The sequence below is a fragment of the Podarcis raffonei genome, chromosome 4, assembly GCF_027172205.1.
Source record: "Podarcis raffonei isolate rPodRaf1 chromosome 4, rPodRaf1.pri, whole genome shotgun sequence".
Taxonomy (NCBI): domain Eukaryota; kingdom Metazoa; phylum Chordata; class Lepidosauria; order Squamata; family Lacertidae; genus Podarcis; species Podarcis raffonei.
The window spans coordinates 73,567,366-73,591,500 of record NC_070605.1 but is presented as its reverse complement, the minus strand read 5'-3'; the positions used below and the strand labels follow the sequence as shown (position 1 = coordinate 73,591,500).

At 41.5% G+C, this 24,135-nt stretch overlaps 2 protein-coding genes across 4 annotated transcripts in view; both read left to right on the top strand.

Moving 5' to 3' along the window:
* JADE3 (jade family PHD finger 3) overlaps positions 1-6,039 on the top strand; it is a 34,324-nt gene extending 28,285 nt beyond the window's left edge. For both annotated transcript variants that reach the window (XM_053384094.1, XM_053384093.1), the window contains exons 9-11: positions 1,573-2,046; positions 3,777-3,894; positions 4,928-6,039. In XM_053384094.1, the coding sequence (XP_053240069.1) occupies positions 1,573-2,046; positions 3,777-3,894; positions 4,928-5,823 (1,488 nt within the window). In that variant the 3' untranslated portion in view covers positions 5,824-6,039. The remainder of the gene's footprint in view (positions 1-1,572; positions 2,047-3,776; positions 3,895-4,927) is intronic.
* Positions 6,040-12,972: 6,933 nt separating this feature from the next.
* LOC128411726 (regucalcin-like) lies at positions 12,973-23,855 on the top strand. 2 transcript variants are annotated; one of them, XM_053384089.1, is made up of 7 exons: positions 12,973-13,110; positions 16,714-16,879; positions 18,212-18,394; positions 19,361-19,576; positions 20,637-20,768; positions 22,891-23,045; positions 23,558-23,855. In XM_053384089.1, the coding sequence occupies exons 2-7, from the start codon at positions 16,717-16,719 to the stop codon at positions 23,606-23,608; spliced, it is 900 nt and encodes a 299-aa protein (XP_053240064.1). In that variant the 5' UTR covers positions 12,973-13,110; positions 16,714-16,716; the 3' UTR covers positions 23,609-23,855. The 2 variants fall into 2 exon arrangements, with proteins under 2 accessions (XP_053240064.1, XP_053240063.1); XM_053384088.1 differs by lacking the exon at positions 12,973-13,110 and adding an exon at positions 15,024-15,177.
* The last annotated feature ends 280 nt before the right edge of the window (positions 23,856-24,135 follow it).

Genomic DNA, 24,135 nt, shown 5'->3' with positions numbered 1-24,135 from the left:
TATATTTTAAGGAAACATTTTTGGGGTATTGGAAGAATGTAAAAAAACAAAAAAACAAAAACCCACAACCTTTTTGCATCACAGAATTGTAGATAGGGGGCCAATGAGAGTGGTTGGCGGGGATATTTGTTAAAAAAATTAAAGAGACTTTTGTAAACCTTTTGGGGCCCACCAAAACCTTTAGGGGTGTTTACGAGGAACAACAGTCAATTAAAAATACATTAAATTAAAAAGCAAGGGAATGTACAGGATCCCTGAGATAATGCACTTGGGGCCCTTTGCTTATGCCAAAACGGTTTAACTAAAGCTTAGACACTACACTAAGTAGCAGGATACAGGATTCACAGCTTTATGGCAGATACATAATTTAAGTGGTACCTTGGGTTACATACGCTTCGGGTTACATACGCTTCAGGTTACAGACTCCGCTAACCCAGAAATAGTACCTTGGGTTAAGAACTTTGCTTCAGGATGAGAACAGAAATCGTGTGGCGGCAGCGGGAGGCCCCATTAGCTAATATGGTACCTCAGGTTAAGAACAGTTTCAGGTTAAGAACAGACCTCCAGAACGAATTAAGTTCTTAACCCGAGGTACCACTGTAATAATGCAAGCTCTATACAAATGCTTGCATTATTACTTGAATTGTGTATCTGTCATGAAGCTGTGGGTCCTCTATCTCACCCTGCTACTTACTTAGCTAGTGTGGTGGCTAAACTTTAGTTAAACAGTTTTTGCAGAAGTCGAGTTATCTTGCTTTGCACATCATGTTAAACCATAGTTAGGTTTAATATGTGGTTTAATGTGGACGAGCAGTGCACACTGCTCAAAGTTTCCAGTCCACTTTCCCTCACAACTGGCCACAAACCGCAAGCAACTTTACTTATCAAGTGATAACCAAACTTTGTTATTTGTTTACTGCTCATGGTTTGTTTTGGGGAAACAAACCACGAGCCCAGATTTGGATTGCATATGAAGCCAAGGCATGTGGTTTTTTGCTCCCGCCATGGTGCAGCCAGGAATGGGGAAAGAGCAATGTGGGGACTTGATTAGCTTGCGGGAGCATACTGCTCGGTCATGTAAAGCCATAGTTAAACATTACCTATGGCTTAATGTGATTTCAAAACACAGCCATTATGCCAAATTGCTGCTAAGGCTTTACCGTGAACCAAGCATTGCCCATGGCGTTGGAATGCTGGAGCTTATACAGAAGAAACAAATGATTGAATAGGCTGTTTTTCATTAACGGCGTGTGTTGCCTCTTCTGAAAGTGTATATGCATAGCTTGTAACTCTTAAGATAAAAGTACTTAAACATCAATATTTTACATTTTATAACCTGTATTTCTTAAGAATCTTTAGTGGAACAGAATTTGCTTGTTTTTCTTGTTGTGTCTGAAGGTTACCATTTAGACTTCTAACTCGTGAATAAACTATGAAGCTGTGTCTTCTGAATACCGCCTATGAAACTCTGTGCATACATGTAAAGGCCTGTGATACTTTCTAAGCTTTCATTGGCTGGTTTTCTTCCTCTGATGCTTGTTTTAACTGGTGGCGGTTTCCTTCACTCAACAGTGCTCTGTGAAGAGCTGCATTACTGCCTTTCATGTCACGTGTGCCTTTGAGCATAGCCTGGAGATGAAAACAATCCTGGACGATGGCGATGAAGTCAAGTTCAAGTCGTACTGTCTAAAGCATAGCAAAACCAAGCAGAGCTTGATGCCCGACGCAGACGTTAATCCCAAGAGCACAGCAGACCAGAAGCAGACCGAGAGCGAGAAAACCAGTTTGCGTGCTCAGAAGCTTCGGGAGCTGGAGGAGGAGTTCTACTCCCTAGTGAGGATTGATGACGTCGCAGCAGAACTCGGCCTCCCTAAACTCACTGTGGACTTGATCTATAATTACTGGAAACTAAAACGGAAAAGTAACTTTAATAAACCATTATTTCCTCCCAGGGAGGATGAGGAAAACGGCTTGGTTCAGCCAAAAGAAGATAGCATTCATACTCGAATGAGGATGTTCATGCATTTGAGGCAGGATCTAGAGAGGGTAAGGAGGAGAAGGGGGGAAAGTGACGAAAAATACCCTTATAAAGGAAGAAGTAGTTCATTGCAGCAGGGATTGGGAAGAACAGCTGGAACCACCTTGGGTGTTAAAATTTGGCAAAGGGCACTGTCTTGGTAGTACTTCCGCCTTCAGAAGTGCAGGGAATGGTGGCGCGGGAAAGGGCTTTTTCCCTTTCCTGCGGCAGCTCTTCATTATATAGTATTTTTGCTGTATGCTGAAAATGCACCTCTTAGTCCTGACCTTGGCAGTTCAGGCAACCCATCTCTTCTGCTAAATCGATAATGTTCTGTTCTGTCTGGAACGGCTTTACTTGTTTTTATTACCACATCTGTTTTTATCATTTTTTTTATAATTGTATATTGTATTGTTGTAACCCTCCCTGGGGCCCTATGAGGAACAGTGGGTAAGAAATCAAGTAAGTAAGTACATAATGGAGGCTGGTGGAAAGAAGAAACAGGAATGACAAGAAGCTAAGTAGAAGTAGGATCCGCCAGATTCTGGGTTCATCCTACGACTTGTGGTGTGCCATGCTACCCTGCTGTGTGGCCCATATGTCAGCTGATGCTGTGTGGAGGCTGATGCTGTGCATGGCTGTTCTTCTGGAGCAGTCACCAGGTTGCTTTCCTCAAGTGTCACGATGAGGTTTCTCCTTCATTACAACACTGTTTGCAATTTACAGTCGGAGGAGGCTGATTCTGCCGGTGCTGTGCCCATTAACTCATTTGCATGCTTGAGATGGGGTCAGCATTACTGATGGGGCCATAATATCGACTCTAGTAAGGAGGCTACAGTAGAGCCTATTAAGGATCCTCCGCAGGCATCATCCTAATTACCGTATTTTTCGCTCCATAAGACGCACCAGACCACAAGACGCACCTAGTTTTTGGAGAAGGAAAACAAGGGAAAAAATTTTTGGATCTCAGAACAGCAAGAACAGCAAGAGGGATCACTGCGCAGTGAAAGCAGCAATCCCTCTTGCTATTCTGGCTTCTGTGATAGCTGCGCAGCCTGCATTCGCTCCATAAGACGCACACACATTTCCCTTTACTTTTTAGGAGGGAAATAGTGAGTCTTATAGAGCAAAAAATACGGTATACAGCTGTGGCTTTAGGAACCTTCTACCTGCTAAATGGGGAGACTAGCCCAGCCCGGGAAGCCAATAGCCACCTGAAAACCTTTTCATTGTGAATTTTAAAAAGCACCCAAGAATGTTTTGCAGGTGGGTGGTTCAGAAGGGACTAGAGTTAACGTTGAGGATATCGAAGGCATATCGGAGAAAGAGGTTAAGTGTTAACACTGCAATATGAATAATAAAACATGCAGATCATTTGAGTATACAGATTCTAAATACAGGAAACTCCAGTTTTAGGCACGACCAATATGTGTGCCATCGCGCGCACACACACAGTGCCAAACCTGGAAGTAGTTCACTGCAATCATAAAGACGTCACTGAAACTAAAAGGGCAGAACGGGGTGTTTGCTGTCTTTCAATGGGTTTCCAATTTCATGCAAGTGCTCAATGGCTCAGAACGCAACCCCCACATAAATGGGGGGGTTGTAATATTGTAATTTATCATTGAATATTATCCCAAGTATTGCTATTACTATATGTTTATACCCCACTGTTTTCCACTGACTTCAGTACTTCTGGAAAATCTGTTTAAAGGTTTTTAATAGGGGGGATTTTTTTTCTTTTGTTTTTTCTCTGTAGGTAAGAAATCTTTGCTACATGGTAAGCAGAAGAGAGAAGTTAAAACTTTCTCACAGCAAAGCACATGAGCAGGTTTTCAATTTGCAAGTCCAGCTTATCAATCAGGAAATTGCTGCAGGTAAGGAATGCAAAACAATCCTGGTTCAGATGATCATATCTGAGCTTTTTAAACAAATATATGCATGAACCTTTTTACTTACACATGCAATCCCCCTTTCCTTATTTGTGTAAGCAGTGATTAAGTCAGGAAGTAATTGACCATAGTTTCCTGTTTTGTCCAAACAGGAAACTTTAGATACCATATTGAGAACAAATTGGAGTATTACACGAGCTTGGACTATGGTTTAATATCCTGGCATATTCGGAAGTTGATAACCATAGTTTCCTGATTAGGGCATAGCAAGAAAACATGGTATGGGTAATTGCAGACTTCCTGGTCTGATTGCAGTGTGGCACAAAGGGTCTCTGTATGTGCAGGCAAAACACTTGTGTGTAACTTGGCTTAATAAGATGAGATGCGATTGTCCCAATATGACCATGTCTACTTTAGATCTTTGCTATGTGTTGATAGCTTCCTGAGCCTTTTTAAACATGCTTTTCTAGGATTGTTAATTGTAAAATCCCCTTTCAGCTATTCCAGAAATATATCTTATGGGCTATCTATATGGTATAACTTTTTATTAATGCATTTGTTTACACTGCAGTAAATTTGTAAGTTGTGTTCTAGACATGAGTAAGAAGAATACACTAGAATATGCAAATACTACAAACTTAGTAGTGTTTTCTTACTACTATGTTCTTAAAATTTTATGCTCCTCTATTCTGGGAAGGCTAGATAGAGCCTTAGTATGTCACCAGGCATTCAAGAAATATCTAGTAGAATATAATTTTTTAACGCTTTCTTGAATCTGTTATCAAGGAAACATGGAAAAAGGAACTTTCCTTAATTGCAAATCATATTATAAACTTATAGGTTGCTACATTTAAATAGTTCTAATAGGTGCATATTCCTGAATTGCAAGGTTGGAGTGGGTGATCCGCAGGGTCCCTTCCAACTCTATGATTCTGTTAAGTTCTTTGAAGATGTGCTGCATACATTTGCATGATGAAATCTGCCTCTTAAATACACACCCTTTTATTTTTCTGTATAGGCCATTCTCTGACAAGTGCACTGGAAAACACGCTGTTTTATCCACCTCCTAGAATCACCTTGAAGCTTAAGATGCCAAAATCAACATTAGGTGATTGCAAAAATAAATTGAAATCTGGTAAACCACTTTCTCCTGACAACAACGTCGTGGTTTACAGCAAAAAGGGTATTCCAGTATCCAAAGAGACTTTTGTTTCAAATATGAAAGCCTACTCGAGGTTTCAGCATGAGAACAGGAGCAATGGCTTGCTGGGAGGGATGGTGAAGTCTAGGAACGAAGCAGCAAAGAATTCTGGACCTGCACATACATCTGACTTCCATCGCGGACAGTCGTCTGGCAAACCCTTAGCACTTCAAGCTGCATTGCATGGACAGTCCTCCATTGGGAACGGGAAAATTCAGCAGCACTCTAATCTAGCAAAGTCTAATGGCTTAATGGGCAGAGTTGGGGATGTCACTCAGCGAGACAGCTCTAGCCAAACGACATACGAGCAGCAGTCTGTGCTCTCTGCCCACTTGGCTAGCCAGAGCAGCTTCAGGAAATCAACAATAGAACACTTTAGCAGGTCCTTCAAAGAAGCGACCAACAGTTTGGTGAGGACCACGGAAGATCTCAGATGCTGTGAAAAGCCCTCAAGAAGGCTGTCGATGAGAGAGCGTTCGTGGGGCAAGCAAACTCTTGAATATCAGATGGGGAGTGCCCCGTACCAGGACAATGATGGGTATTGTCCCGATTTGGAACTCAGTGACTCTGAAGCTGAAAGCGATGAGAATAAAGGACAGATAAGACTGAGAAAAAGCAGCTCAGAGAGAGAGGTCCCAAGTAAAGACTTTAATAGAGATTGTCATAGTAGAAGTAAAAGGAATTTGATTTCTCACAGTTCAGTACAAAGGTGATTAGAAACCCCGGATAATGGGAATAGCTCAGCCTTCGTATGTCCAAGATTATTGATGCAAACCTTAGGAAATCTGCAGGTTACAGTGTAGGATCTGTGAGCAAATGACGAACTTGCTTTTTTTAAGTGGCGAATTGGTTTACCCTTTTTTGAAAAGATTGTTAATTGGGGTTTTTTCCTATAAGTGCTATATAAGTAAAGGTTACTTTAAATATCACTTGCAGAAATAGTTTTATATATCCACTTCCCCGGTCTACGGAAATGTATTGTGTTCGGCTTTGTACCAGTGGACAGGTATTCCAAAAAGCCCATCCTTCTGTGACAATCTGCAAGAAGATGGAGCAGGCGATTCTTGCTGCAACTTCAGTATAATATCTCTTCATGAGAACACTTAAGCAATCTCTTACCCCTTTTTTTTTTTGGAAGGAATTTAAAAGGCAAAACTGTATTTTGAAATAATGGTGCTTGCTTAATTGTTTTTGTTTGTTTGTTTTGGTCTGGATTGGGACATATGACTACTAGACAGAAATCATGTTCTCAGCCAATTTCAGAACAGGTGGTATGATTCTGAAGGCTCGGAAACAAGGTTCATTCTAACTGTGTGGGACTTGGTTCCAAGTAAACACGCATAGGATCCAGATACAAGGGTTTCTCATAGCCTGCTGAGTAAGGTTTACAGACTCCACAGTCGATGCTGCCAAACACACTGATCTCTAGATTTCCCCCCTTTCTCCTCATAGTGTGCCCTTGATAAAAGTTGTGTTTTCCTTTGCTATTGCAGCTTGCTTTTATTGTGTAAATACTCTCTTAACTTCTAGTATTTTTTTATTTTATTTTTTAATCCTCGTGTACATAGTAGTTTGTTGTGGGTTGCACTTGCAAAATATTTTATCCAGCCAGCCGATACAAATGGCTGATATGTGGATAGTGTTTAATACTAGAAGTATGTAATCTTTAAACCTATTCAGGCAATCACCGGTGATGCCAGATTCTCCTTTGTGAACTCAGAAGGCTTTTTAAAACCTCGATCCCACAACATTACATCCATTCCTCCCATCCCAACACAAATACACACTCCCCGCCGCCGCTCAGCTATCAAATACTTTGTCCGATTTCTGAGACAAAATTGGTGAATACATTGTTTTGGTTTCCAAGTTTAAATATAGTCAGACACAGCAAATGAAAATATTTTTGTTTGCCAAAAAAGCTTTGGAATTGCTTAGGCCACTTTATTGCCTAATTAGATTTACTTTTTTAAAAAACAAAAACGCTTCGTAATATGTGGCAATGGTGTCAAAGAAATTACTCTATATTACGGCGTACCATTGATCTTTAATTAGGAAAAAATTGGCTTCAGCATCCAATAATAATTTGACTAATGAAATTGTTACAGTTTGCTTTAATTAATAAAATTCCATAATGTGAAGTAAAAGGAACTGGGGTAAATTTAAATCTAATAATAAACGGTGCAGCGAAAACAAATAAAGAGCCACATTTTTCTTGAAAGCCTTAATCTACTTTTAGTTGTGAAGAAGGGATTCACAATGAGATATTCCTGAAGGAAATAAAAGAAATTTGACAGTTTCACATTCTTTGCTTTAGGCATTCTTAAAAGTTTGCTTTGTTTACTCATTTCTATGGTATGTTTGTGTAATTTGTCTTTTTTTCCATAGATCTATTTTTAAGGCATTTTCTTTCATGTAAATATATAGTACCTTTTTTTAAAAAAAGGTTAGTCTTTTGTTGAAAAAATGGTTGGCCTTTATGTTGTCAGCCATTCAGAACGGTGCTGAAAATGTTCACCTCTCTATACATTGGTTCTAGTTTTTCATATTTATTGTTAACGTTGTTTCCTGGTCATGAAGTAAATAAGAGTTGAAAATGGGAACAATTACTTCATTGATCTGACGTGGGGGGAACAACAATTGTGTTTCATGACTAGTGGCATGAGAACAATATAAAGGGTAGGAAATGGTGCTTCAGCAAGACTCCTCAGTTTTGCTAATTTAAAGGTGATGACTAAAATATATCAGTTCAGGCGATAGTAATTTTGTTTTTGTTTAATTTTACATGATTTTAATAGATACATGGAGGAGGAGCCTTTGGCTATATAGCTTTCAAGTATCTGTCTCCAAAATATATGTGCTAGTTTTTACAATGTGTTCAGTGGCTAACTTTGAAGTATTACCTCTTAACCTAATTTGTTTCCCATATATATATATATATATATATATATATATATATATATATATATATGAATGAGATTTTTCACAAATGGATGTCTTTTTCAGACGTCCCCTTTTTACGATACTTTTTTCATTAAATTATGAAATTGCTAATTATACCTTCTTTGTTGTGATCTTTTGAAGGCTGTAATATTTTGGTCCTTAAGAGTTCCTTGATTACTATACTTAACCCCCTAAAGGACATTATCCAGTTCTTGCCTTGAAAAGCACAGGAGATGATCTACAGATTTGTAGATTTCCTTAGGAACATGCAATGCTCACACAGTCTTCACACGGGACAGACTACATGCATACATTCCATGTAGGATGTTGGCAGTGTGTGAATTTGGTATTCGTAGGGCTTCAACATGATTTAAGTAATTTTAGTAGATTAATAATATGTGTTAAGGTAATAGGTTGATAAATTAATTAAATTAGAACATGTGTAAAACAACAGCTCTGAGGCACAAAGGACTTTATTTTTTGATAATGTGCACATGTTTATATAAAGCCTTAGAAAAGGCTTCTCTTCATATGCGGAAACATGCCTCTTTAGATAATTCTTGCTATCTGCAGTTTTAGTAAAACATATTTTTATAAGTTGCTGAGTCAGGGATCCTGTTTTATTAGATGGAATTAATTCATTTGAACAGCTTTCAAATAGTTAACATGGCAGCCCTTAAATATCTGTGTCAATATTTGCTGGAATCTGTTCTGCTATAATGGAATCTTATTTATTTTAAAAACCTCTTTTGCTTCCCAGATTAAAAGCTACAATAAAAATAACATGAAACAAATCATCAGTTAAATTGTTACAGCAACAGCAGAAGAGGGTCATATAACAAAATAATATCACGATAGCAGGAGGTTAAAACAGATTTGAAGGCAGGGTGTAATTAAAGAAATGGATTTGGTACACTCCTGAAACTCAAGAGAGGGCCAACAGAACCTCTTTAAGAGGAATGAGGAGTTCCACATTTTGGGAGTCCCTGACAAAAAGGCCCTTTTCACATATCGCCACTAAGTACCGGTACATCTCCAAAAGTGGTGGAGTACAGGGCAGGACTTCAGTTGCTGAATGCAGACACAAGCAGGTTCATGCAGAAGGAGATAAACTGGTCCCAAGCCATTTGAGGGGGCTTTATTAGGTAATCACTAGGACTCTGAATTGTGGCTGCAAACAAATAGGCTGAAATGGACCTGAAGTTTACCATAATGTATTCAGGTAAGGTTCTTTATCCAACACAACCAACAGATCTGATTTTTGAACTTGCACACAGACTGATGTGTAATTGATCAATGCAGCATTTTCCCTTTAAAAATATAATCTACATACAGAAATAAGGACAGCAATAAAAAGGCAGCACTTGGCTTCCTTATTTCGGTTGTGAGATTGACCAGGTAAGCTTGTTCAAATCTTGTTTCATAAGATACCATCTTACAATGAAAAGTTATTCCAACGTAAATAAGATAGCATCTTAAGCTAATTTGCATTTAGTATGATTTCTTTGACAACGGGGCAGTTGCTCTTGGAAGTCTTATTAACTTTGTTTAGAATGGAGCAATTGTTTGCCAATCCAGCTCCCTACATCATGGATGAAGGACAAGAGATTAGATGTCTTGTTGCAAAGGCATTCCGTATCTCATGGGCAACAAAAATCAAGCTCTAGGTATTGTTTGGCCACAGCTCCCATCATCCTTGGCCACTGATCATACTGCCTAGGGCCAATGGGAGTTGAGCTCCCACAACATCTGGAGGGTGTCAAGTAAGATATCCCTTGCCCTAAATAATTTTTTGTTCCTAAGACGTGTTTTGTTGTTTCTTTGCAGTCCTGTACTCCTTTGAGAAGAAGGGCAGGATTAAATTAAATAAATAAGATTGAACCACCTTTCTGTGTTGATGCCATTTTAGCTACACTAAGCAGAAGCAGGTCTGACCCATCAGAGATTGAAGGAATGATGGGGAGTGAAATATAAACACTAGAACGCTCAACTGAGCCAGAAGTGAAGTAAATTGAGGAGGGGGGGGAGAACGTTTTATTTTACGGTGACTGGGAAGAAAATGGAGCATGATCTCTTTACTCGCAGTTGTTTAGTAGTGACAGCAAAAAGGCTGTTTAAACAAACAAACAGGGCAGTTAAGGCCCCGTCATTTCAAATTTCAATTTGTCCTGGTATGTTAGTTGCATAAATTGTTGTAATAGGCCCCACCCCACAGGCTTATGGACTTATGGGTGCGTGTTTAAAAAAACAAGGTCCTACAGGAACAACACTATCTTACTTACTGCATTTTTATTTCACTTCTTGGAAATGAAGTGTTGTTTCTTCCGCTAAATGGTATATCAAAAAATTGGAAACATTTAAAATGATCAATAGAAGATGCATCATCAGATGTTTGATATGTTACCTGAATTGCAGATAACATAGTGGCGATGCTGGGGTTGTTAGAGTAAGAATGTCACAACTCTGCCACAAAACTTCCTTGCTGTGGTCCACAATAAATAATTGCTCAAGCATGCATAAACAGATATTGCTTCCCCCTACAAAAGAAATCCAGGCATTCTTGCTCTGCAAGCTTCTCTCATGGCTTTCTACATCAAACGACCATGTTCAGTTCTTGCCGTTTTTAGCTATGTCACAACAGTTCTGTAATTTTAACTTTAGTTTTGTAATACATGGATGTTACGTTTTTGCATGCAAGATAGCTTTTAAGTCATAGTTCATGCTTAAAGGTAATTATTAACTCTTCCATGACCTCTCCCTTATCTACCTGTGGAAAGAACCCACAAGAGAAGCGTGTAGTATTACAATAGTTTTAACTAGAGAGATCAAAGTTCTAGACAGCTGGGCATGGTGGAGGGCAAATTGCCATTGTGGTGTAGTTCATTGGAGCATTAATGGGACATTTATTGTTTTCACTTGCACTCTTGAGCAACACAGAATCGAAGTAAACGCGGAACATCCTCATTTTTGTATAGTTCATTCATTGCTGAAATTATATAGGGTGCCCACCAGCATACAGCTCACAGATGGAAGAAATAAAATGCAGTGGTATTTACCTTAATGGTTGCGATTTTTAAAATTAACATGCCACTTGGTCTAAATGTCCTAGCCCAGGGATAGGGGAACCTTGGCTCTGGGTGCAACTGCAGCACTCTAAGCGTCTCTATTTTGCGTGGGGCAAATCCTTGAGAGTTTTGTCTGACTGGAACTTATCCTTGAACCAGTGATATTGTCTCTTGCTTACCTGGAAGGGAAATGTGGTGTGTGTGTTGTGTGTAGTAAACCTCTTGACTTCCGTAGAGCTAGAGCACAAAGATGAGTCACATCCATGACTGCCTACTTTTGCATCTAGGATGCCTGGCAGGTATGTGGGCTGCAGAAGGCTACCTGAGCAGGAAAATGGCCCTCTGGCTGACAGAAGATCCCCCCCCCCATCCCTGCTTTTGCCCACCATTAACTAGTATGCACCAGGCCTTGAGGGATAGGATTCAAATGAAGCAGTGCCCTAAACCTCCCAAACCTGTCAAGGAAGAGATGGGATCCTGCAGTAGCGCAATAGTGAATAGCATGAGCTTTGGATCGAGCGCAAATCTGTCACAACGCGGCAACTTCATGCAAAATGCTCTCCATCTTGGCTCCCCCTTTTGCAGTATGCGGATAAATAATAACCGGCTTGTTATGCGAGGTTACGTTGTGTCTGACAGGAAATGCCTAGGTTCAAAGCTCCCTTTGGCCTAGAAATTACAACTTTGGCCTAGTCGCTTCTCTTCTGCCCTAACCTACCACAGTGTATGGCGTGTGCGCAGCTTATGAAGATAAAATACAACAACCACCTGAATTACAAAGTCACAACCTTTTGCGTGAAGGCCAGCGGGAATGCACAAATGTTCCGGCAAGGTAATTTTAATATTTTTATTCATCTTCCTCCTTTCCCATTCTCAAGTGACCTAAGAGTTGAAAAAGAGCCTGGAAAAGTGTGTGTATTGTGGGCTCACATTACTGAACGCTGGTTTAGGGAAGTTTTTAATGTTTGATGTTTTATTGTGTTTTTAATATTCTGTTGGGAGCCACTCAGAGTGGGCGGGGTATAAATAATAAGTGGTGATGATGATGATGCATTTTCCAGCTACAATCCACGGAGCCCAGTGATAAAGCCAGAATATTGTTGTCGTTTAGTCGTGTCCGATTCTTCGTGACCCCATGGACCAGAGCACGCCAGGCACTCCTGTCTTCCACTGCCTCCCGCAGTTTGGTCAAACTCATGCTGGTGGCTTCGAGGACACTGTCCAACCATCTCATCCTCTGTCGTCCCCTTCTCCTTGTGCCCTCCATCTTTCCCAACATCAGGGTCTTTTCCAGGGAGTCTTCTCTTCTCATGAGGCGGCCAAAGTATTGGAGCCTCAGCTTCAGGATCTGTCCTTCCAGTGAGCACTCAGGGCTGATTTCCTTCAGAATGGAGAGGTTTGATCTTCTTGCAGTCCATGGGACTCTCAAGAGTCTCCTCCAGCGCCATAATTCAAAAGCATCAATTCTTCGGCGATCAGCCTTCTTTATGGTCCAGCTCTCACTTCCATACATCACTACTGGGAAAACCATGGCTTTAACTATACGGACCTTTGTTGGCAAGGTGATGTCTCTGCCAGAATATTACTTTCCTCCTTTTTTTTTTTAAACTATGGCTCTGCATTGAAGCTCTGCCTCCTGAAGCTCAAAACAGCTTCAGGGGGGCTAAGCTTGCCCCACACATTTCCAGATATTAAAAGACCTTGTGCCACCTTCCTAGTCTCTTTCTCTCCTGCTCCCGCCTCTTTTGTTTTTTAAACTTCCCTACTTTCCCACCTCCCTATAGCAGAGGATCAGGCTCCAGTTTTTAGCCCAAGGACGCCAGCGGCGGAAGAGTGTTTTGCAAGCATGCAAAAAAAAAGGGAGAGAGAACAAGTTTTGTTAGCTAAGCTTGCAAGGGGTGGCTGTGCCAACCGGGCCTTCTTTCGCCGCTGCTTCCCAAAGCCAGCCGTGAGCAGAGCCGCCCCCCGCCGAATCTGCACCCTGCAAAAAAGCTGGTGAGTCTCTCTTAAAGCGTAAAAAAAATCAACAGGCACCGAGTTCCCCTTCCTTCCTCTTTCAGTATCTCGTGGTGGCTGCCGGGAGCGAGCGCGACTTTTTCTCGATGTAGAAACAGGGCCCAGATAAAGGAATCCGAACTCTCTGCTTTCCGATTTGCCCGGGATCCGGGTTCAAGAATATCTTGGGAATGCTACTTAAAAAAACGCTGCGACCCCGAACTCTGCGAAATCTAGCTCAGTTCGACGCTCCCGCGTTGTATCTGTTTGCTCTCTCTGTTAGCCTGCAGGCACCAACCCAGATTATAATCTCCACTGAATTCACAAACATACCTGGGGAGGCCGGGGTGGGGTAGGGAGAATCTGCTTTTTTAAAATCCTGCAATTCCCCAGATCGTTTGCTCAGCTAGCGAGCTAAATCAGCATTGCAGATAATTTTGATTTAGCAATGTTGAATGAGCACAAGGGACGCCTTCGCTGCATATCTTTTGTAACAGAAAGGTAGCCGTGTTGGTCTGCCATAGTCAAAACAAAAAAAAAAATTCTTTCCAGTAGCACCTTAAAGACCAACTAAGTTAGTTCTTGGTATGAGCTTTCGTGTGCATGCACACTTCTTCAGATACACTTGATACACTTTGTAAGAAAACGTTTCTCTCTAACCTGGCCCTTGTCTGATAAAACATTCTATGGCCTTTTAAATGTGTTTGTGGGAGTGGGGTTATTGGTTTGTTTTCGGATTTTTGTTATGTCTTTCATGTTCTCATTTTGTGTTTTTACCTTGCAAACCGCCCTGCAATATTTGGGTGAAGGGTGGTATACAAATTTAATTAAAAAATAAATACATTGTTCTTCCTCTCCCCATCTTTTCCTCACAACAACCTTTTGAGGTAGGCTGATGGAGCAGGACGAATCCAGGGTTATCCATTAAGCTTCATGCATGAGTCTGGATTTGAACCCTGGTCTCCTGGTCCAGTTCTTAACAACTACACCACACTGGCACTCCCATTTTTTTACCTCGTGTTTTAAAATCAGGCCTGTCGACTATTACACAGAGATGTTTCCTTAATTGTCTGTATAAGCTTGGCGAGATAAACATCTTGGGCATGATATCTTTGTGGGAGAGTGGGGAGATCACAGAAGCAGAAGAGGTTTATTAATAAAAAAAATGAAAAAACCACTTACATCCCATATCCTCCACTCAAAGTCATTGGAGTCAAAATCACAACCCTATTAAAACCAGTGGGTTTTTAAAATTAAAAAACAACAACAAGGTGCCAGTACTCAAAAGCTTGATAAAAGTGCTGTGGTTGCCAGCACAAAATGGAAAAAGCACGGATTAAAACAATAAATTAAATAACAATCCAGTTAATGCATCTGACTGTGGTCATAATTTTATTCTTGGTAGCACAGGGTACATCTTGCTTTAAAAGTTCCCTTGTACTTTCTGCTGTGCTCAAAAGTTCTCCACCAATAATTGATTTTAGTGTAACTACTTTTTGAAACGTGTACTCTGTATATATTTGCATGTAGCCATTTTTTCCTTGGTAACAATGGGCATGCATCTTCATTTCTTTTTTAAAAAACAGCAACACATTTTGCATGCCTTCCATGGTGTATAATGTTACTATTGCGCTTAAAACACCCTCACTATTTTGCATGTTTAGCGTTGAATATCTGTATTTCACTACCATCAACGCATCTTGCTTTCTCCTCCACCCGAATCCCCCTCGTCTGTCCTGCCTCCATTCCTGGGGAGAATGCTGATGATGTGCTATTGATGTTTGCCCTACTTATTAGTGCACTCACACAGAAAAGAACTATACTCAGCAGCAACTTGCTAATGTTTGACTGTGAAGATAGGAGTTCTCATTAAAGATTAGCAATGCTGGGTGCTATAAGTTTGCTGACGGTGGGGTATTTTTGGAAGAGTAGATGGCTTAGCCTCTAGTAGCAAGAAAGCTGAATGAAGCAGCACCTTTAGAAACTGAACTTTTCTCGGTTGTAGTTCACACTGCTGGACTGGGATTTGACTGAGCTGACTGCGAACAGGACTTCTTATTCGATTCTGTAAGAATGCTTATTTCTTGTGTCTTTCCTCCCAGCCCCAATTGTCTTTTTTTCTTTTTTTTAAGAGTTGCTTTCTTGAAATAATTATAGTTGTTAATGTCTGGTTTGCTAGGGGAACTCTGAAATAAAATCTTGAGGCACCTTACAGCCTCAAGAAATGTAATTTCTTTTGCTCTGCAGGAAAAATATAATTGCGGCTTTCACTAAGCTGCTGTGCATTGTGGGTTCAGGCATTAGTGGTTAAGTGGAGCCTGTAACAAATTGTTGAGTGCATCTGTTCCAAAAGTCCTTTTCCTCAGGGATCCTGCTAGCCTGTCATACTTGTGAGCCATGGGATGCAAGCAAGCACATTTACTCCTCACCCTCTCAGCTTCCCATTTTTCTTTTCAATTGAAAGGCAAATTCTGGGATTCCTGCTGTCTTCATTGGCCATCCTTTCGATGGTTTGCCTCTTTTTTTGTTGCTCAGAATACCCAGGGTTGCCCTGAGCATGTTGATAGCTCCCTCTTCATTTACCAGGGGTCAGGTTTTGGCTCAATTTCTATTGGCTCTCACTTCCTGAGCTTGATATTAGAAGGAGTGATATTTGGCAACACTGTGCAGGCTGTAAAATTTGTGATCCGAAAAGGTGAGCAAAGCCCACTAGCTGTATATTTTATCCTGCCACTTGCTCAACAGCCCTCCTGATTTTTTGTAATCTCAGGCAGGCTCCCAAAACGAGGAACATAGTGGGCCTCTGATTGAGCATAGCCAGTGGGTTGAATTTGGGTTGCCAAGCAGCATTTGTTCAGTCCTGATAGACATCAACTCTGAGCATTTACACACACAATTCTGAAAATGCTTCTTTCACTCTTCCAAAGTCTTGTCCTTTCGTTCAACTTTCTGTCTGTGACAGAAAAGTCTGAATGGATGCTTAGCCTCTGGGAAGGTGTTTTTGGGATGCTTGCAAGTAGTGAAGGGTGGAGATGAGGGACTCGGACAACTTTTATTGTTTGTTCTTTGTATCTAGCAATGAGAGCTTTCTGGGCCATAAAGATTCCTGGTTTTATTTACATCATTGCCAATAGCCATTGCTAGACCTGTCCTTGTGAATTTGACTAATCCATTTTAAAGCCACCCTTACCTTATGGCAATTCATTTCATAAATTTGCAAGGCATTGGTCCTGTGCAGAGTCTCACTTTGCCTGGAATATAGCTCTGAAGAGAGGCTAAGGGTCCAAATGGCTCCAGGTCCCACTAGCTTATAACTTTTAGAATAGGTTCCTGAACTTGCTTTTTCATTTCCCCTCCCCTTTTATTTTGTGTGCCATCATCATGCCTTTGTGGATTGTGAGAGACTTTCTTCCTTGTGATTTTAGAGCCGCTCTGGGAATCTTTTTGCCTAAAAAGTGGGCTAAAAACAGCTCAAGTTAAGTGTGTTTTGACTGTGGGGCAGAGTAGTTAACATCTGGTTCCAGTTCAGCTTAACTTGACTCCAGGTAGGAATGAAGGGAAACAGCCTTTGCCTCCCTTGATTGCTGCTTCTCTTCCCCAAAGGCCATGTCCTCTGTAAAAGTTGAGTCCGTTGTGCAGCACAACTGCAAACTTGGAGAATCACCCGTTTGGGAGGAAAAGGAAAGTTCGCTTCTCTTTGTGGACATAACCGACAAAAAGGTCTACCGATGGAATTCCCTTACCAAGGAACTGCATAGTGTTTCTGTAGGTAAGAAACAGTTTCACAGTAGAATATATATTTCAGAATGATCTAAAAATTAGATGATTGGCAGGAGCATCGTGTGACTTTTACAAGCTACATGGGAGGAAGAAGCGCCATAGGTATGGTTTTCCCTTTGACTTGTGGTAGGATAAGCCACACTTTTGGAACTATTCCTTCCCATACAGCTCTAAGGACCAGTTCCGGCACTGACAGCTGTCTATTAAGTGTGAAATTTGCCTACAAACCAAACTCTGTCTGTTGCATAGTTCACAGATTATGATAAGCCAAACTGGCTTACTGTGAATAGGCAGGTATACTGGTGCCTACTGCTCAAATCATACTGCCCCATGCATTCCTTTCCAAAGCTGAGAGGAAACAAACCAGAATCTGTCTTAGTGCCACATGTGAACCAGCACTCATGGTTTGCCGGCCACTGTTTTGTTTCCTCCGGCTTTCAAAAGAGAGGAGCGGTGCAGTGCAGTGCAATTAGAGCAGCACACACCAGCAGGCTGACTTGGTTCACGGTAAGCCCTACAACTTTGGTGGGAAACATTTTCCAGCCTGAGGGCCACATTCGCTAGAGGGCAACCTTATGGGGGCCACATGCTAGTGTTGGGTAGAGCAAGGGATTCTGTTCTATTGTTTTATTTGCAAATTTAACAAGGAGAAGAAAAAGAAAAAAGGTGAAACAAAAACAATGAAAAAGAAGAGGAAAACAGCAATGATGATAGAAATGTACAAATTATAGCAAGAAACTTCCATCAGCTCGCATTGTGGATGCAGTGACCATCAGTACATGAATCTTAAATTAAAGTTAGTATAAGCCCTCCAGAAGTCCAAATAGATATCAACATGCAGTTGATGCCTATATGAAACATGGTTGAGTATAACCAGGGCAGTGAGGTCCTCAAATCATTGGACTTTTAACTTTTGTACAGTAGGATTACGTTCTAGCTATGCAAAAGTTTCTGGTGCATCATTTTGTAACTGATGCTTCCAAACTGGGCAACTCCATATAAATTACACTACAGTAGCCAAGTATTGAGTTCCAGTGTAGTGTCATGGACAGAGGGTCAGACTTGGCTTTGTTGTGGCTGTGAACAAGGATATTTAATTTTATGTATTTTACGTATTTTGACCAAACTGCGGGAGGCAGTGGAAGACAGGAGTGCCTGGCGTGCTCTGGTCCATGGGGTCATGAAGAGTCGGACACAACTAAACAACAACAACAACAATTTTACGTATGTGTTTATTTACTGCCTTTGAAAAACAATAAAAAGTTGTCCAAGTGGTTCACTCTCTTTTCTCCCCCACCCCAAAACATGGTTTCCACTCCAGGTGCTCCAGTGAGTTGTGTGTGTCTTCGCAAATCTGGCGATTACATGATTACCCTGGGAACCCAGTTTGCAGCTTTAAACTGGAAAAATAAGTCAGTAACCACCATTAAGCACGTTGACTTGGATAAATCCAATAACCGGTTCAATGATGGGAAAGTGGATCCTGCAGGAAGACTGTTTGCAGGTAGGTTTGGATGGCCATCAGTCCCATGCTTGAAGATTTCCAGCTCGTTTATTTGTCTTAAGGAATTAGGATCCTTCGTTGTGTATCACCCAACAGTAGCTATCAATCCCAGTTCACAGAACCTTGTACTGAACACACACCTCTCTCCTTTCCCTCAGCTTCTTCTGTGCTGCAGCTTAGTGTTTCTCTTGTTCCATGTGATTACTTTGCTTTGACAAATAAATATCCCTAACAATTCAGAGCACAGTTTTCATGTCACTTAACCTGACTTCTGCCTTTGAAGCAAATGGATCCATTTTTTGTAGCGAGGAGCCATTGATAACTTTATCTGATAAGGTTCTTTCTTTCTTTCTTTCTTTCTTTCTTTCTTTCTTTCTTTCTTTCTTTTATAGTCACCCAAGTTGGTGGCCATCACTGTCTTATCAGAGCCAATTCCGTTGTTTACTCACTATGTGAAGAAGCAGGGCTTTTTTTCAGCCAGAACTCCGGAACTTTGTTCTGGCACCTCTTTTTCTAGAAAAATAGCACCGTACTTTCTTCTACTGGGGGTTGTTAGGAGACCCCTCTTTCCTTCACAGAGCTACAATTCCTGGAGTAGTTTCACAGTCAATCCCTCTCCCCAGGGAACTCTGGGAATTGGAGCCCTGTAAGGTCAGTAGGGGTCTCCTTCCTAACAACTTATAGCACCCTTAAATTCACAGAACTCTTTGAGGGAAGTCACGACTGTTTGAAGTGGTATAGTGGTGTTTGAAATGTGTGGTGTGGATGTGGTGTATTCTTTAATTTCAGTGAGGCTACTCTGAGTAAAATGTAGTTGAACACTACCCTATGTCCTGAATCTTTGAACATTCAGCTTCACTGGGTGGAAGAATTAAAGAGGAGACCACCCACTGTTGTGGTGCCACATCTTTGGCTGTCTATTGTCTTATTAGGATACTATTAACCTGAATGTTGTGGTCCTTGCAGGAACAATGGGAGAGGAGATTCGGCCAGCAGTGCTAGAGAGGCAGCAAGGTTCCCTCTACACCCTCCTTCCCGATCACTCGGTAGTGAAACACTTTGACAAAGTGGACATCTCCAACGGTTTGGACTGGTCACTGGATCACAAAACCTTCTATTACATCGACAGCCTTTCGTATTCGGTGGATGCCTTCGACTATGACCTGCAAACCGGAAAGCTCTGTATGGTTGCTTTTGTTGTTTCGAGATCCTTAAAATAAAAACTTTTTCCCCCTGTGCAGTTGCTTTGCTGCCAAGCACTGAGCAAAAATATGTACCTGTTATACTGTAAGAATATCTCACTGCATCGTTCTAATAATACCTGTAGCTGCGAGTCAGTTTTGGCATAACTTGTGTGGCTTTAAAATGACCTGTTACAGAAGTTTAAGCCACAAGTATATTCATTAGATAGGCAAAATGTGGTAGTTTGGTTTAATGAGATGTGCAAACTGGGGCCATGACTATTAAGATAGAAAGCTTCGTATACTGAGTCAGACCACTGGTCCATTTAGCTCATTTGATTATATTCTGCCATACAGTATTTATATAATATTCAGATATGTAGCACAGACTAATATGGATAATATAAGCCTGACCTAGAGGTAGGTGTTTGTTTGTTTGTTTGTTTTTACTAATAACACAATCTTTCTGGAATAATAATAATAATAATAATAATAAATTATTTATACCCCGCCCATCTGGCTGAGTTTCCCCAGCCACTCTGGGTGGCTCCCAATCAAGTGTTAAAAACAGTACAACATTAAATATTAAAAACTTCCCTTCAGATGTCTTTTAAAGATAGGATAGCTGCTTATTTCCTTCACATCTGAAGGGAGGGTGTTCCACAGGGTGGGCACCACTACCGAGAAGGCCCTCTGTCTGGTTCCCTGTAACCTCACTTCTCACAATGAGGGAACCGCCAGAAGGCCCCAGCGCTGGATCTCAGTGTCCGGGCTGAACGATGGGGGTGGAGACGCTCCTTCAGGTATACAGGACCGAGGCCGAAATCTAGAATGGATCAATGATACACCACTTCTAGGTGTTTGTGCCTGAAGACTTTTGGCTTCTCCTTTCCCCAGGGAGTGCCATTTCAGTGGTAACCCTTTATCAACTTTGTGGATGGATCCTTTTGTAGTTTTTCTTAGCTCAGGTCCACATCTTGTGGGGCGGGGAATGCTGACTTGGAAGGCATAGCGTTTAATGTGTGATTAAGTCCATAATATGCATCAACTTCTTTGTGCAGCTAACCGAAGGAGCGTTTACAAGATGGAAAAGGAAGAGAGTATCCCTGATGGGATGTGCATTGATTCTGATGGAAAGCTCTGGGTGGCTTGTTACAATGGAGGAAGAGTGATCCGTATAGATCCCGAGACAGGTAAGCAGTTGCAAGGTGGGAGGAAGAAAGAAAAGTCTTAATTAAAGAATCTCGATGATCCCTCTTGGGTCCTTTCAGGCTCCCATGGAAGACTTTGTTGCATGCTCCTTTTAATGCCCTAATGCTCAACACGTTGCATACAATAATAATAATAATAATTTATTATTTGTACCCCGCCCATCTGGCTGGGTTTCCCCAGCCACTCTGGGCGGCTTCCAACAAAGATGAAAAATATACTAAAATGTCACATATTAAAAACTTCCCTGAACAGGGCTGCCTTCAGATGTCTTCTGAATGTCAGGTAGATGTTTATCGCTTTGACATCTGATGGGAGGGCGTTCTACAGGGCGGGCGCCACTACCGAGAAGGCCCTCTGCCTGGTTCCCTGTATCTTGGCCTCTCGCAGTGAGGGAACCGCCAGAAGGCCCTCGGCGCTGGACCTGTGTCCGGGCAGAACGATGGGGGAGGAGACGCTTCTTCAGATATACTGGACCGAGGCCGTTTAGGGCTTTAAAGGTCAGCACCAACACTTTGAATTGTGCTCGGAAACGTACTGGGAGCCAATGTAGACCGGTGTTATATGGTCTCGGCGGCCGCTCCCAGTCACCAGTCTAGCTGCCGCGTTCTAGATTAGTTGTAGTTTCCGGGTCACCTTCAAAGGTAGCCCCACGTAGAGCGCATTGCAGTAGTCCAAGTGGGAGATAACCAGAGCATGCACCCTGTAGTGTTGTTTTTCAAAGCGAATGATGTGATGAACAGCTCACATATCTCTGTCTGTGGATTGCATCCATTCAGCTGTGTGTGCACCATAATTCAAAGCCTGGGAACTATAGTTTAAGGGTGCTGGGGATTGTAGCTCAGTGAGGGGCAAACTACAGTTCCCAGGATTCTTTGGGGAACCTTTGCTTATGTGGAGCTGCTTCTATGAATGGGGCAGCCTGCAGCTCCAAGAGTGCAAGGGGAAATCAAAAAGGCATATTAACCCCTGGTGTCTAAAACAGCTCTTGTTTTAAGAACTGAGCAAATGTAAAAACTACATAAACCAAAGTGCAGATTCGTGTTTTTTTCAAAACTGAGGACTGAGTGCAGTGGCAGAGAATTTGGTTTGCCCTGGGTTCAATCCCTAGCATCTCTGATTAAAAGCATCAGGTAGGAGGGGCTGGGAAAGACCTCCCTTTGCTTAAGAGCCATTGTGTCACAGGGTGTGTTCACATTCCCCCTAGCTGTTCACATCAGAGTGGCTTCATTAGTGTCAGATTCTGATTTCCGTCTGTGTACACAACCAGGAGGTGTTGACCAGGGTGGGGATGTTTTTACCCTATGCCAACATGCTGAGAGCAGCTTAAGGACTCTAATTGGGGTGAAGTTGGCTTGAGAAACAATGCATCAAACCGTAATATTTTGTAACAAAGTGCAAGGTGCATATGCATTTAGGATAATGGTGTGTGAACAAGGATTTAAAACCCAGCAGTGGAAACACAGTTGAGTGCATTGTGGGAGAGAATGGACACACAGCCATAGTAGGCCACACTGGGCTAAAATATGGTCCAGTATTCTCCACATTACAAAAGTTTCTCTTCCATACCGGCAACGATCATAAATTCACATAAATAGTATATGAATGCTGTGTAACAGTTGAAGAAATTCAGCTGAAATGTGATGGAATCCCAGTAAGGCTATTTTGTTCAATCAACCAATACAATAAACCTATTTGTTTACTTTCTTATTTTTGCATTAAAAAAAAAAACCTTCTTCAAAGTCTATGCTGCAACTCTGGAGCATACATCCATTTCAGGGTTTTGCTTTGTTTTGTTTTAAAGTGATAATGTTACTTGCATTCAAAATTTACTCTGCTTTGGCATTGATCCATTCTGTCAGGATTCTTGCAGGACTATCCTACAATTATATAACCCTAGACATTACAATCTTTTTAATAGGACGTTCTTCAGATAGTAATGCTTATTACTTTAATTACTTCCAAATATGCTAAGCAAGCCCAGTTTTATGGGGAAGGGGCAGCCCTTCGAGTTGTGCTCCAAACACTAAATTGTGGGGTGGGGGGCCACACGTTGATCCTCTGCATAACCCCCCAAAAAAAGAAAAAACTGGTATACTTTAACAGGAAAACGTCTCCAGACCGTGAAGCTGCCTGTTGCTGAAACTACTTCCTGCAGTTTTGGTGGAAATGATTATTCAGAGCTGTACGTCACATCTGCTAGCCAAGGATTGAATGAGGCCTCACTGTCAGGGCAGCCAAAAGCTGGCAACATTTTCAAGGTAATTGGATGGTTTTCAGCGCATACGAAAGGGTCCAGTGCACTTGAGGCCACACACATGTGGGAAAGGGCTGTAGTTTGGTGAGAGAGCATCTGTCTTGCATGCAGAAGGTTTTCCAGGTCAGCCCTCAGCATCTGCAGGTAGGGCTGGGTAACACTTCCCATCTGAAACCCTGGATAAACCCTGCCAATGAGTGTCAGTACTGAGTTCTGTGGACCCAGTTGCCTGTAGAAGACAGCTATGAAAGAACAGGGTGGGAGAGAGAGGTGTTTGGTGCCAGGGCAAACCTATAAAAAGCTGTTGTTTGTTTTCTTCTCCTGTGAAATATGTGCATTTTGCATTTAGAAATGCAATTCCCCTATATACTTACATATGATATTAAGATGCAGGCAAGCATTTCGGGTTGTTGTTGTTGTGGGGTGGGGGTGGATACTTTTTGAGTTTATAACCAAAGGTACATGGGGGATTTTGGGTTGTCATATTTATATCCTTCCCCTCATGCTTTTTAACAGATCACTGGCCTCGGGGTGAAAGGAATCCCGCCAAATTCATATGCGGGCTAACAGTTACTCTCAAAGGCACTCATCAAGAGCAGGAAAGAAGAAAATGTCAAAGATTCATGTGCATATCTCTTTCCTGACGGCTACAACAAGATGGCAGCCACAAAAAGCCAAGCTAAATAACCTCCAAACATTTAATATAGATTTTGTATTTTGCCAAATTGGCCTTTTTGTTAACAACAAGAAAAACAATGTTTTCTTCTCTTCTACGAAAATCGATTCTTTCCTAATAAAGACTGAAATGCATGCAGGTCCCGCTTTCTGAACACAATATGTTCTCAGGAAATCATTTGTTAGGCGAGTGCTCACATAACGAGCTCACAATATTCATGGATTCCTAGGGGAACATTTCTAATTCTATTTTCTCTGTCTCCATGGTTTATTACTAAAATGGTTGCAACCAACCAGTGAAAGGGAGACAAAGTAAAAAATCTGATTTGTTCAATCCCTTTTCCCACTCCCTCCCTCCATGGCTTCTCGAAAATGGCTGTTGTCAACCAGCAAAGGAGAAACAAGTAAGGAAGTGGGCA

Excerpts from the sequence above, each read along its gene's own strand:
- LOC128411726 (XM_053384089.1), top strand. The coding sequence starts at position 16,717 with ATGTCCTCTGTAAAAGTTGAGTCCGTTGTGCAGCACAACTGCAAACTT. Across the intron at positions 18,395-19,360 it reads TGCAGGAAGACTGTTTGCAG|GAACAATGGGAGAGGAGATT; the intron begins GTAGGTTTGGAT and ends TGGTCCTTGCAG. Across the intron at positions 23,046-23,557 it reads AAGCTGGCAACATTTTCAAG|ATCACTGGCCTCGGGGTGAA; the intron begins GTAATTGGATGG and ends GCTTTTTAACAG.